A 15,041-nucleotide genomic window follows, 5' to 3' on the forward strand; every position below is an offset into this window, starting at 1 on the left:
CTGGCAACCTTCTTGTTTTTTTAGGGGTGAAAAGGGAGGTCTAAGTAAAGTATTCTGAGTATTAATCTATCTAAAGTGGAAGCTTATCCTGTAGGGAGGGAAATAAATAAATATAAATAATGCAACCTGCATGAAAGAAATACAAAATGGTGAGTGGTGTCAAAGTTATGCAAGGTACATTTTCTCTAAAGAGGTGAGAACTATGACTTACTTAATAGAAATGATGATATACTGAATCAAAAATAGTATAGAGTAACATAATACTTTAAATACTAAGCAGAAAAGTCAAAGGCAAGACTTAAATTATTCCACAATGATATAATAAGTGACAATAAGGAGAATTTAAGTAAACAAATACAAAATACTGAAATAGTTTATCAAAATGATTAAATGCTAATCCAAAATACAGACTTACTTATCAAAATATGAGACAGTAAGTAAACATGTGTATTAAATAACAATATTAGAGACTAATACAGAAGTAAACAATGAGATTCTCAGAAAAAAACTCAACTTAAACTTATGAGATATGGAAATGACACAAAGAGACGTCCATAATGCACACATCTTACAAAAGGCCAAACAACCACTTACAACATGTTGGGCAACATTAAACAAGCAACCTGCAATTTTGCCATCAACACCACGGCCTGTCGTCAGACTGCATGAAGCCTGTGGTTCTCTGCTGAGCAGGGAATTGTAATTAAAGAGGATTAACAACATTGTTTGTATGTACTCTTTAGTTCTGTGTTGAAATGCAGACACATCATTTAAATCTGTCTATCTGTTTCCATCTACCCCATGGTGTACCTGGCTCCCCCTGCTGATCATTCACCGCCACTTCAGTTCAGATAACAACAACACTGTGACTGATTTTCTTCTTTCACTTTGCTTCATGTTGCAAAGGATCTTATCTTTTTTCTCTGTGAGACTATCTTTCAAATAATCACATTTCGTGATGCATTCACAAACCACTGCCCTGATGGGACTGTTTCTGCCTGTGTGATTTTAAACATACCACCGTAGACGTCAGAGAAAGGGCGTAGTTATATCTGTTGCTAAGTTGCTTCATCAAAATAAAGAGCTCGGAGATGTTCTCTCACGATACAGAGTTTTGAAAAAAACCTGTATTCAAAATGATGGCATTGCCTCGTGGGAATACAGCCAAGAAAAACAGGTTTCCAACGTATCCCAAACTGCCCAAGCATTCAATGTAGCTTACTATGAATAATCTTAGTTTACTTTTTATAAACTTCAAATGTTACGGATTATTCATCAATACTGATTGACTTCGTCCCTGCTTTCCCAAACTGCTCTTGTCTCCCTTAAAATAATCTGACCCCTTGCCAGAGCGCGCTGGAGCGTCAGGAACGTTGCGCCAAAAATACGGGGGCGTGCTGTGCGTAAAGGCGCACAGAGAAAGCGCAGCAGTGAGATACTCGGGACAAACAGTCGGATCTGAAACAATAATAATAATACAACGGTTCTCGGACGATGTAAAACTTGGCTGATCGACAGGTTCTTGATTTTCACTGACAGGAGATTCCCTACGCGCCTGTCCAAGTGTCAACCCACACAGATTTCAGGTATTACAGATTTTTCAAAATAAAGGTCTGGTTTGCAAGGGAATACAAACGTTAATTAGCTGGTAAATCATTCTGGTACATAGCATCTAACTGGGTTTTATTTAATACTAATGCATTTTTGTTTATTTACCCTAAATGTTATAAACTAAACTAAACTTAACTTCTTCTAGGTTGTCCGAAAAAAGTATAAATAGGCTTAATTTGGAGAAAATATAGGGTATGCAGATTTATTCCCTAAAATTTACTTTGGAAAGGGCTTTCTTTTCATCCACATTTATGACTGGGTAATTAAAGCACAGCTTCACAAGTATGAGAAATAAATGTATTATCAACTGCATTAGGATTACCCTGCTCAGGGCCTTCGGCAAAAGTGAATCGTTGGGTATGAACAATGTAAACACACTGTATATCAACTGAATTGTCAAACTTTCGAGGTACATATTGGGAATGCTTTGGTGAGTCATGGGTTAAGGCACTGGTCATAAACTGCTGACCACTGTCCTCAATTCACGTCCGGTCAATGATCTTTGTTGCATGTTATTCCCTATCTCTCTCCCCCATAATTTCCTGCCATCTCCTGTCAGATACTGGGCAGGCATATATAATTCTAATGACCAAAAATAGCTTTTTTATTAAATTACCACAAAGTATTTTCTACACAGGGAATCTGAGGCCTTCAGGTGTTGGTACATTATTGCATCAAACAGCATGATAGTCATAAACAGGCCACTTATTTTTGAATGAAAAATGTGTAATGCTGTAAAGCTTTTTATTGTTTTTCAGGATCTTAACAGCAGAAGAGAGTTCAGTCTTACATTTTAAGTCAACATGGGTGCAATACAAACATGACAACTGCAAATTGCTGTTGACTGTTGAAGTGATACAATCAAATCGGTCAGTCAACCAATCAATAAGATCAAATCAATCAAACTTTATTTGTAAAGCATAGTCGTAGAACAGTGTAATCTAAACTAGACTAAATGATAAGGAACAAGAGTAAAACAGAAAGCCTGCAACTTAAATACAATCAAGTGAGTGAATACAATAATGTAAATAATGTGCATAAACAGTTTTTAATCAAACTGTTTTCTTGTAAACCCGTAAACTGTTTGATTTTTCATATGAGGTCGTGTCAAAGTAATCAGAAAAAAGCTGAATACACACAGATATACTGGAAAATACCCTGACCTACTAACAGTGTGATGAGATAACCAGTGTTTGAATTGGAACATCATTTTTAAAGAAACAGGCAACCCAAAAGTACCATTTATAGTTACCGAACAGCAAAGCGTCACTTGTGTTTCTGCTTTTATTTTGAAGGAAGTCCGCGGTACTTCCGGTGTCTGTGCAGCTGATTGAGTCTAACTTGACTTGCCTCTCCTCTGTGTATCCTTGCATTGGGTTGCAGCCGCATACACGCCTCTCCAATAATGCGGGCTGTGAAGTGCTCCATGTAGTAAAAAAAAAAAAAAAAAGAAACAGAGGGGCTTCAGGTGGAGGACAGCGGAGGGTTACCGGCTCTACACCTAACCTGTCAGCCGGGTACCGGAGGGAAACCATGTCGAACCGAAAGCACCGGGACAACCAGGAGATATGCGCCCGCAAGGTCCGAGAGCTGGCCCAGTCTGGAGTAAACAAACACTGCTTCGAGTGCAACCAGCCCGGGGTGACTTACACCGACATCACGGTGGGCAGCTTCGTCTGCACGTCGTGCTCCGGAATGCTGTGAGTAAAAAAAAAAAACCTCCGCCGTGCCTCCTCTGGATTCATTTACTGCTACTGATTTAAAAAGTGACAGGCCGGAGAATGCACCACCACAACCACCACCCAGATTAACATGGTTTTTATTTAACAGGGGCGAGTGTGGTGCAACAGCCGGGAGTGTGTGCAGAAATTAATTTACGCAGTGTCTCCCTCCTCTCCCTTTCTCTCTCTCTCTCATGCGTGTCTTCCAACAGCTTCATAAACGACAGACCGCTAGTTGGTCATTTTCCAGCTCTGAGTTACGTTTCATTTCGTCATGGTGCAGGTTTGGCACTAACCCCCCCTCCTTCTACTCTCCTCTCCAGTGTGGGTGTGTTATATATATTATGTGTGTGTGTGTGTGTGTGTGTGTGTGTGTGTGTGTGTGTGTGTGTGTGTGTGTGTGTGTGTGTGTGTGTGTGTGTGCTGTCACATTCTGTTCTGCATGTTACCCCCTCACTCACACACAGGAAGACCATGGTTTCAGCACTTTCATTTCGCAATAACCCACATGCACACAGCAGTTGTCCCACTTTGTGTCCCCAGCATGGAGATAATAAGAGGTTCTGGTTAGTAAACACGTGGGTCTCTGTCACAAGGCACCTTTTTACACCTATTCTGCACTCTAAAGTTCACGGTATGACAAATGCTTCCTCTCCCACCTGCTCTGCCACCTTATCCTGTCTTCAGATGCTAGGAATTACTACAGAGCTTTAATTTTGCCTCCTTTTTTAGTTTACTCCAAATTCCTCTCTCCATCTCTCCCAGGAGAGGCCTCAACCCTCCCCATCGAGTCAAGTCTATCTCCATGACAACCTTCTCCCAACAGGAAGTGGAATTCCTTCAAAATCATGGCAACGAGGTGAGTGACATTCACAAAAATGCATTTATATGTGTTTTTTTATGGTCTTGTTGACACTTGTAAGGTCACCTGAGGTTATTTAGCGAGTACCAGAGCTGTGTTTACAGTTTCAGGTTTTCCTGTGAAGTCCCTTTCTGTTTCTGATCTGGAATATGAAACCTCCCTCATGGCTACCAGATGAACCAGTCTTTATTGTCAGGCTCTTTTCTTGAGAAGTATACTTATGCCAAGAAACAAAAGGACCAGCCCTCTCTGGTCCCACCCAAACCACAATCCATTTCCTGTGTGTTTGTTGTTTCGAGGTTTCTAAGAGATCTACTGTGAAATTTGGGTAATCTTAATATGACTTTGTTGATGTTTTCTGTTTGTTACCTCCCTTTTTTTATGTGAAGCTTTATTAAAAGCCACTCCACACAGCACCCATTTTAGGAACCACTGGTGTGAGCAGCACTCACAGCTGAGGTTATATCACATAAATAAACGGTGGAGTGTTTCAGGCCATCAAAATGAGTGCTGGCCACTTTTATGAGCTCGCTGTTGGCCAGGATTCGTGTATGGGTGAGTCAAGTATAATGGGGAGGAGAGGCAGAGGTGTATACCGTCACCACATCATCCTCTGAAGAGTGATCCGGCCAATCATGATTCACAAGCTGTTATATATTGTGTCGCACTCTTGAACCCAAAATGAATCACTGATGAGATTCTCTTTTGGGTGCTGCTTGACCTGCAATATTGTCACTAATTGTAATTGTTCTCTGGCTCTTTCTGTGTTTAGGTTGGGAGGAGGACTTGGCTCTGTGTGTTTGACCCAAAGACGGATAGCTGCTCAGACATGAAGGACTCTCAGAAGTTCAAAGAGTTCCTGCAGGACAAATACGAGAAGAAAAAGTGGTGGGAACTTTGGTTTCGTCTGATAACTGATAGCATAAGCTAATGTGATAGCACTGCTCTGATAGGGCTGTATTAGTAAAGGCCTAGAGGTGAATTGGACTGCATTTGAATCCTATTATTTTGTTTTTCGCTACCACTAAGTTTACGTCTTTTTATTGAAACATCTCATTAATGCTAATACGGCAACGATGGTTGACATCCTGCCTTTGTTATGAACATGCTCATATTAGCATATAGCACATAGCACCATCATTGGGTGAACAATTTTTTCATCCAAAACATCAGCTAACGACCAAATACCTGTATAAGAAATGACATTTCCCATCAGCCTCAGCTTTATTTGACTGTTTAGTGCTTTTCCAGAAATGCTAGCATTCTAACTTGCTTAAACAAAATGGTAAACATACACGCTTAACATTAGCATGTTAGCATTTTCATGATTACAATTTGATGTAAAGCCTTTTTTAGCTGCATTGTATATAGGAAAATTACTTCTTGAGGTTATTATTGTTATGGTTACCTTGATAGCATGCTGACATTAGCATGTAGCTCATTGCACACTTAGTTTCAGTACAGGTTAACAAAGAAAAGCCGAGGACCTTTGATTCTTGTCAAGGCATTTTTGAGAAAGATCAGATGAATTTCCTGTCAATGGACTTTCATTTGTTTCATGTCTAAAAACAAAAGGGCATAACAGAGCGACATTAGTTCCAAACAACAACAAATCTAATGTTTGATCCAAATATAGACCTTCACTGTTTCAAATGGAGACGCCTACTTAGAAAAATTAGCTCATGAACAATAGCTGCTTTCATGCTTGGAAAAAAAGAACTGTCATTGTTTTGAGTTGAGTTTTAAGCCCTAAATAAATGTCCTTTGTCATGTTGTTTGATAGGTGTGTAACTCACTTAATTTCAAGTCTTGATTCTGCTTTTTACGAGGCCAGCCGTGGCACAGACTCATTTCAACAGTACTAAATAATCTGTCTCTTTCAGGCATTTTTCCAAAAGTAAGAACCGGAGAGATGTCGAGGGTCCTTGGAGCCCGGGGGTCCAGGTAGTGCCCCCTTCCCACGGTCCCTTAGCGAGCCAGGCCCCCTCGCATAACCTGCCCCCTAACGCCAGGTCCACAAGGCCACTGGTAAGAGAGCTTAATGTGTCCTGAATGTGCGTGTAACGGACTGAGCGGGTACAGAACAAGAAAGGTAGAGAAAGAAGATTCAAGATTGAAAGATAGTGGGTGTGGTAGAAAAAGAGGAAGTGAAAGTAGTTTAAAGAGGGTTAAAAAAAGGAGAATTAGAATGGAAGATGTGGAAACCAACTGAATTCCACACTACAGCTACAATACTGATGCGTTGGACAGAGAGAGGGCCAGGTAGCATCGACATCAAAGCCACTGCTTATGAATTATTGAGAAATCATGAAAGAGACTCACTACTTCTGCCTTTGTGTTTCTCTCCCTATCTCCCATCTGCCTCCTCTTTTTTTTGTCCTCCCATCTCTTGTCCTCCAGTCTCAGTCCCAGCTGCCGGCATGGGATCGAGCTCCTACGATCTCGCCCGCTGACATGCGGACGGACGTTTTCACCGCTCGGCCGTCGCGCTCCCAGAGCTTCAGGGACCCCTCTCTCAAAGGTTGGAGAACGATCTTGATCAGAGGAGTTGATATTTTGGGGCCAGATATGATCGACCCGTAACCTATTTGCCCTTTTCTTTGTCTGATGTCTATCCAATAATATAGATCCCACCTTGTGCGGGATAGAAAGACAGCGGCCGGGGTCCCTCTCGTCAGGGCTTGGAGCTCAGAGCCACGTTCCCTCTTTCCCCGCCCTCCCGCGGCCCTCAGGTGTGTCCCGCCTTGTTTTCTATTCCTCCTTGGTTCCAATCAAGCTGGAAGTCATTTATCACACACACTGAGTTTACCAAATTCCACATAAACCAAAAGATATCATGTAATATATACTATAGTATAAAGAAAAAGGACAAAAATAATACTGGAGAGAGAGTCCCTGTTGCAGTTCACCAAGTACATATCCATTCGCTGCAGAAAATAGTCCCTGAAGTCACACGGTTATGTAACATTTTAAAGAAATGATTTAGCCTTTTTAAAACGATAAACCAATAGGGTTGAGAGCCGCAGACAGGCTAAATAAGTCAGAAAGTATTGAGAGAAAGACAAATGTATGCAGCTTAAAGCAGCTTTCATAAATTCCTGTAAAGAAATTTGACCATATGTTGTACCTAAATGTGATAAAATGAAAGCGCTTCCTCCAGATGAATTGATATTACATATATAATATACTTTATTCTATCCTCAAGGCCTCTAGTCGTAACGTCTGCAAGTGCACAGTGTCATCGTGTTGTCAGGAACATTATCACTGATTCTCACTGACAACACGTCCACTCATCACTGTGTGCTGTAAGTGTCACTTTGGGAAGGGCAGGAAAAGAGAGGCTTAGCTTGCAGCCATCATTTCATCTTGACTGTGTTTAACCATCTCATGGGTTTGTGGGGTTATGTCATCAGTTAGCCCACTAGGTTGCTTTTCATAAATAGCTCCACAGTCTACTCTGCTGGCCTTGGATAACTGCAGGGAAACCTTTTCACACATCGCAGTGACAAACTCTCTTTCTCCTCTCCTCCCTTAACTCTGTTTTTCTGTCTTCTGTCTGTCTCATCACACTATCCTCTCCTCCCCGACCTCTTAGCCAGTAGCTCTTTCAAAAACCACTTCACTTTAGGTAAGACGCAGCACAACCCGACGCATTTGAGTGTGTGCTGAATGTCTGAGATCGATAAGCTCTTCCTTTGCTGTATCATTCATAATGAATAAATGAGCAGTATGTGGGTCACGCTGGAAGGCCATGACTCCCATGCATGTGAATTAGCTTCATGCTAGTAGCAGTTTGAGATAAATGCAACACTTTATATTATAGGAGTTGATATTTTTCTTCATCAATCAGGATTCCCTCCTCAAAGCCAGATTTGAAGGCTGGGAGGGTCCCACACACATACACACACACACTGTTCCCTTAGAGTAAAAGTTTAAAGTAATGCTATATTTAGCCGCTACGGCCCCCGTCAGCAGAGGGCCGCAGATATTTCACACCACGCTGGCGTTGAAGCACTTACAGACTATGTAGGACACAGCCACAATCCCACGATACACATCCCAAACAAGTATTCCAGGAAGCTCAGGTATGTTAGCAGAGATAGGCCCTATCTGGAGCCTTATAGTAATACATTAACGCATCACAAAAACATGCAGCTTGACTTTAGCATGCTTTATACCTTCAGATAATCTGAATCTAGTTTGGTCTGGTATGGTTCCTGTCACTGACGCCTCCACTATCAGAGGAAGCGGGATTTACAAGCACATTTTTACTTATACCCCACATGCTAACATTTTTGGCTGACACTGCTAGCATGCTTTGTGGCTAATGTTTGTGGAAAGCTTGCTACCTGCAAGAATGTTAATTTCCTGCCTTTGTAACCACCTAGCAACTGTATATTTGTGGTTGGCTCGCTGCTGTGCTTTTACAATCTTTTGGTAATGCTTAACCGTACATGCTAATCCTGTCTTTGACGAGCCTTATAGCATCGCAACGTTGAACAACTGTCATATTTCTAACTTGGTATATAACAATATCCTTCCATGCAATCATTTTTGGGGGATTTAACACAATGAAAAAACATGTTAATTAAAGCCTCTATAAGGGATATTTAGTTTAGTCGCTTTGAATTGTATGAATGCTCTTCATTATCAAATGGAGTTAACCTAGTTGTCATGAAATTTCAAATTTCCGTTTTTTCTGGGTGCTTTAAAGGCTATTTATCCATGTTGCCATGTAAAAATAGATAGTAAAAAGCCATTTAACACGTATATATTTAGATTCTTTCCCCTCAATCCTATGTTTGCTTGTACCTATACTTGCTGATAGTGTAGAATTAGCTCTATATAACCTCCCATCCTGTGTCTTTGCACTGAAGCCCAGTCTTGTTTCTCGCTCTCAGGTCGTACGGTATCAGCCTCGGGGACCACTGGGCCGTTCAGGGCCTTCCCGAAGTCTCTCAGCGTGGACTTCGGAGGTCTGGCCCATCCTCAGCAGCAGACTCTGCCGCACTCTATGTCCCAGCAGCAGCCTGGAAACGCGGGCCAGGCGACAACGCAAGCCGGAAACTCCAACCCCCAGGACAGATACGCTGCGGTGTCGCATCTGGACAGCGTGTTCGGTGAACCACCGACAGTTGCAGGTAGGAAAGATTTCAGGTAGATAGAAGATACTTTATGCATTGTCATCCTACATATATTTCACACCTATAGTAGCTAAAATAATGTCCGATTTAGGATATGAAGTAACATTTTCCCACTGTGGGACAAATCAAAGTATTTCTGATTCTGATTTAAAAGATTTAACCAGTGTCTCTGAACCGGTATCCTTAGCTGTAGCAAGTTGGGCACCTTTGTCATTTAAAAAGCCTAAATTAGAGAACATCTCCCAAAAAATAAAACAAAATGTGTGTAGCAGAAGCTTATTTATTCATATATTTTCATGGAGGTATTGTACTTGCAATGAAGTGTTTTTAAATTGTTGTTCTGGACCTTTTTTTTAAGGTTATACATAGATAGAGAGGCTGAGCTTAAGTTGCGTGTGTGTGTGTTTGTATGTGTGTGATGCAGATTGTCACGGCCAGCTCAACTATGTTGCATAACATCCTTACTCCAAATACCAAGGCTTCTAGCAGCTGAATTCTGCTCATTGTGTTCACTCAGGATTGAGCACAGTCCCGTGTAAAGGACCTTGTTGATACGATTAAGAATCAGCCGTATTTTTCTAATAACCACGGTGGGCGATTTTTATTTTAGTTTCAAAGCACAGGATTTATGTGAGGAGCCCTCGAGCTTCCTACAAGAATCTTTGTTCTTTTCCACCTTCATCACAGCCTCCCCCCCCTGCCTGGCAGAGAAAAGCAGGTTATTGATTTTCTGCCCCGGCTCACTTTGATTCACATCGAGACACACAAAGACATTTTATTCTGGGGGATTTGTTGCGCTTTTGTTCATCTGGTGACTTACACGCTTAAGATCAACTCTTCTACACACACTAAGATAGAAGTAGCACTTGATCTCTTGAATTAGTGCTCATTAAAGGGAGGTCACATTGTGCTCTGTTTGAAACGCTTGCACGCAGCTCCACCTGCTGGCCCTCCGCAGTACAACGCTATCTTCGGCAACAGGCTGTCATCCAGCTCGACTCCTGCCAGGTACGGAGACAAAACGGTGTCAAATCGGCTTCTGTTCTTGATATTTTAAATTTCCAGCATGTGAAGCCCTTTTAAAATGTGTTTTTCTACTTCTCCCCAGTTCCCCCGGTGTCGAAACAGTCCCCGGCTCCCAAACTTTTGCAAGTAGGTACCCAGCATGCACTGCCTCCTGCTACTTGGTTCACGCTCTGCTCATTCATTTCCAACTCTGTCTTACACCCCTAATTAAGATGCATCTGAGCAGTTTTGGTTTGAATAGACAGGAATGCACCCTGTACACCCCCACACTGTGAATTATCTCCCCTCTGTCTCTTCTCCCCCCCTCTGTCTCAGATTTCCCCAACCCATTCAGCTCCAGCTCGGCTTCCCAGCAGCCTGTTGCTCTCTCCCCCAGTAACCCCTTCAGCAGCTCATCAGGAGGTGAGGCTCATGTTCAGGGTCTGCTCACATCGCTCTGTGAAGCACGACTCCAGAGGAGGGGAGGTCACTACACATGTTTCCTGCAGGACTTTGCACTAGTATATACATTCATTCAAAAATAAGTTGGTTTTTTTTAAGAGAAAGGGTTGGTTGTGTCCGGGAGGAGCCTTTGCAGAGTTGCCATACTCCAGATTTTGTACAAGACAAGTCTTCTCTTTATTAATTAGTATATATTATTCTATCTTAATGTCTTACAGTCCTTATATTAACTGTTTGGAGGATTATGGAAAAGTGTAACATTATTTCGTTAAGAGTCTGAATGATTATTTGCTCAGCTGATGAGTCAATATTTGGATACTAGATTTTTTAATACAGTTACTAAGTACAGCAAATATTTGCTCTGGTGCCAGCTTTACGGTGTGGTTAGTATAAACTCTAATGAAATATATGGGGCAAATCAAATCCTGGCAAAGACAGTTTTGACGGTTAAATTTGAGTTTAGCAATGCTGAGTTTATCAGCAGCTCCATTTAAACTCAAGCAAATAGTTATAAATTATAGATTTGTAAGACTATAGATTTGACAATCTGATATGTACCAATAAATTATGCAATAATTAATTCAATAATTTAATTTATTTAAGTATTCAGTTTGTATTTGACCACTCGTATAGATTATAACCACTCCTTATTAAATACTGAACTGAATATGAAAGCACTTATCTGATCTGTGTGTGTGTGTGTGTGTGTGTGTGTGTGTGTGTGTGTGTGTGTGTGTGTGTGTGTGTGTGTGTGTGTGTGTGTGTGTGTGTGTGTGTGTGTGTGTGTGTGTGTGTGTGTGTGTGTGTGTGTGTGTGTGTGTGTGTGTGTGTGTGTGTGTGTGTGTGTGTGTGTCTTCTTCTCTCCAGGTTCGGACTCCGGTGAGTTTGTCACCTCGCCCACCGCCGTCTTTCCCCCGTCCGCCTCCTACCCGGCACTCAACACCCAGAATGCATTTCACCATGAGTCAGCCAGCAACCAGGAATCCAACGGTAACAATTCTTCTGGATTTAGTTTTTTTTATAGTCCAATATTTTGTGTGCTATGGTGCTGTCTTTACATGTAAAATAGGTGCTAGATATAGTGGACCTCACTCTCACCAGGATCACGTGACACTACATGTTCGTCAAAAACCATAGGAGGACCATAGATTACCGGTTCAGGGGGACAGGAGTATATGTGCTAAATTAAGTGGCAGTCCATCACATAGGTGTTGAGATATTTTAATAAGGGCCAAAGTGGATCTGTGAAGCCACAAATAGCGTCTAGTAAAATTTGATATTGGCTGCTCCCCTATATAGACGCATATACAGTAGGTCTGTACTGCATGTCCTCACATTTGAAGCTTCGGGTGAGGGTTTTTCAATCAAGCATTTGATATCTGTCATCCTATTTTATGAAGATGTCACACTTAAATACATGAATAAATAGATGTTTTGTTCTTTCGGTGTACATTTTTTGCGGTAAATTGGAAAGCAAGTCATTTTTCGCCGGATTAAAACATGTAAAATGGGAAAATTATGTATATTTTTAGCAGTACATTTTGGATTTTGGACTCTACCATGCTCTCGAGTTATTTGAAAAGTTTTGGATCGGAATATCGATATAATTTTACACAGCCACTACTGAAATCTTACTCCACAAATAGCATAATACTTATATTTCAAGTGTTATTTAATCCTTATCTGCAACTGTGCATGAATATAAAATGGAAACAGATTGAGTAAAAATCTTTGGAATGCAAGCATTATGGATAATACTATTAGATCCAGCCTTAATCTCATCGATATATTCAGCATTAAAAATGAACACCCTGCTCACACACTGTAGCTGGGCCAGTTTGACGTGTACAGTATGTGCGTTGGCTGCAGATCAAACACTGAGACGCTGCGAGGCTCCAAATGTTCATTATTTCCACAGTGTTCAACAGGAGCCGCTCAGGAATACCAATGCTGTCTCCACACCACTAAGCATGTTCTCTTTTCCTGTCTTGTCATGTGTGTGTGTGTTTCAGGTTTCGCCTCCTTCCCCGCGCCTGACTCTCAGCCCAAAGTCCCTCGTCCGATGTCGGTGAACCCGTTTACGGTGAGTTCACTGCCTCGCAAACAAAAGTGGTGGGGGGATTAAAGAGGGGCTAATTGGTATTTTTGTGCAAGCTCTCCCTTTCTGCAAACAGGAAGTGTAGTAAGGTCCCCCTCTGCCCGTTCTCACCCCTTCCTCTCTTGTCTTTCAGGGGAATGTTTACGCCAGTAGAGGGACGTCGCGAAACCCTTTCATTTGAACCCCCTCCCGAACTTCTCTTCTTACTTCACCCATCCTCTGGGAAAAGAGGGAGAACTTGAGGAGTCGCTGCCATTTCAATGCCTCTGGAGTTTTCTCACCCCTCTGTGGGAGCCTCTCTTCCCCTCTCTCCCCTCTCTGTCTGTGTTTACGTGTTATAGTGGAAGAACAAAAAAATGTGTGAATGTAATTATGGTATTCCTGTGTGTCTGGGATCGGTTGCCTGCTGATGGTATGTCAAAAAAGGTGTTTGTGTGCCAGTAGACGCCACCTCAGGGCTCTGTGGGAGTCGAGAGTAGAAAAACGCCTCTATGATTTTTGCAGAAACATACACACAAACACACACACACGTCGCTGCTGCTACTTTGCTTTCATCTCCTGCTTTAAAGTGCAAAAAAAAACCAGCCTGTCTGTGCATCAGCGTCTTCTAAAAAAAAGAGTCAGTCATTCAAAAGGAAGAGCCGCTCCGGATCATGAGGTCATGACAGCCTTAACAGCCTCCTGGTGCATGGGAATTAGCGTTGAAAGATGAGACACGCTTTTTCTCTGTGTTGAGTGTGTGGAACATGTTTGCATTGGTCATCGTTTTTTTTTCCCCCGGGTCATCCTTTTGAAGGATAATGTCTGTTTTCCACTTCCTAGGCTGCATGCGCTTAGAGGGCTAAAAGGAGATGCTACTGAATGTAAAAGAAATATCAGAATAACTTAAATGTGTATAAAAAAGTTTGTCATCGCTTCATGTTCCGGACCAAAATGTTTCTTGTTTTTTTCGTTTGACATGGAGGCGAAGTTCATTTTCCCGTATATGCCAAAAAGAAAAGAGATTCATGTGTCTTTGTGAAGACAAGTATTCATGTTCATAAAATCAGTTTGTTGCTTCTTAAGTTTGGCTCTGGGGGTTTATTTGCTTCATTGATAAGCTCTCTTAAAACTGTGAAATGACATTGAGAAAGCAGGGTTGGAAGCAATTAAGTACATTTACTGAAGTACAATCTTGAGGTACTTGACTTGAGTTTTGAAGAAATAGCGGGAAATTCAAATTTGGGAAAAAATCTGAAGTTCGAAAAGAAACTCTAAAATGATTTGGAGACAAAAAGTGTCATTTAAAAAAAAATAAGATGAGTAGGGCTACATGAAGGAGTTAGAATAATGAGAAAATAGTGGGACATTTTTAAAAGTCGAAATGTATTTCAATCAGAACTTTAATTATAAATGTACATAAAGGCATTTTTTCTGCACAGACTTTTACGAATGATGATTTTTACTTGAGTACGATTTTGAATACAGGACTTTTACTTGTAATGAAGTATTTTGACAACAATTTATTGGTATTTTACTCAAGTAAATTTGAGTTTAAACTTCCACCACTGTTAGGAATATATGATTAGTTCTTATGGGTAAAGTAAGTGTATTTTTAAGAGCCACCTCACACAGCAGGGGGCGCTTGATAACCACTTCTCTCTGACCTCATGCACAAGGTTACTTTTGGATGCATATTGCATAACAACATACATACTGCATAAGCACACCGCACGGAGATAGACACCCTCTATAGCTTTCACAAGGACTATTAATAGACCTTTTTAAAATATTTATTGTCGTTTAAAATTCAGAGTAGATCTTAAACGTGCACATTTGTGATATGTGTTATATGCGTGACACGATGGGATTTAACCAGCAGTGAGAGATGGAGGTTTGCAGACAGACAGTCGACACAGATCAAAGTCATTTTACTCAGACAGTCTGAGTGGCATAAATATGGCGTCTCAAAAAGCCTCATATATTCAATTGCAGCTTTATTTGCTCTTTATGCATCATTTAGGAATCAATAACAATAAAAAGCACCACAGGATTTAATGGTTTCAATGTTAACCTAGATTTAAAATGTGTTAAATGCGACCTCCTGCTGCATTGAACGTAGAAAATCTAACATTTCAGAAACATCAGGGCGCTTTAAA

At 41.2% G+C, this 15,041-nt stretch overlaps 1 protein-coding gene across 4 annotated transcripts; it reads left to right on the top strand.

Annotated features, from left to right (window-relative positions):
• Positions 1-1,426: 1,426 nt before the first annotated feature.
• agfg2 (ArfGAP with FG repeats 2) lies at positions 1,427-13,967 on the top strand. Of its 4 annotated transcripts, XM_063900884.1 has the most exons (15): positions 1,427-1,586; positions 2,995-3,311; positions 4,098-4,191; positions 4,967-5,082; positions 6,078-6,222; positions 6,595-6,715; positions 6,822-6,926; positions 7,790-7,822; positions 9,096-9,335; positions 10,274-10,346; positions 10,447-10,490; positions 10,680-10,766; positions 11,673-11,795; positions 12,818-12,888; positions 13,037-13,967. In XM_063900884.1, exons 2-15 carry the CDS (start codon positions 3,145-3,147, stop codon positions 13,082-13,084), a joined length of 1,467 nt encoding a protein of 488 aa, XP_063756954.1. In that variant the 5' UTR covers positions 1,427-1,586; positions 2,995-3,144; the 3' UTR covers positions 13,085-13,967. The 4 variants fall into 4 exon arrangements, with proteins under 4 accessions (XP_063756954.1, XP_063756956.1, XP_063756953.1 ...); XM_063900883.1 differs by lacking the exon at positions 1,427-1,586 and having other exon boundaries at positions 2,965-3,311; XM_063900886.1 differs by lacking the exons at positions 1,427-1,586; positions 10,680-10,766 and having other exon boundaries at positions 2,964-3,311.
• Positions 13,968-15,041: the final 1,074 nt, after the last annotated feature.

Source organism: Eleginops maclovinus, chromosome 14 (assembly GCF_036324505.1).
Source record: "Eleginops maclovinus isolate JMC-PN-2008 ecotype Puerto Natales chromosome 14, JC_Emac_rtc_rv5, whole genome shotgun sequence".
Taxonomy (NCBI): domain Eukaryota; kingdom Metazoa; phylum Chordata; class Actinopteri; order Perciformes; family Eleginopidae; genus Eleginops; species Eleginops maclovinus.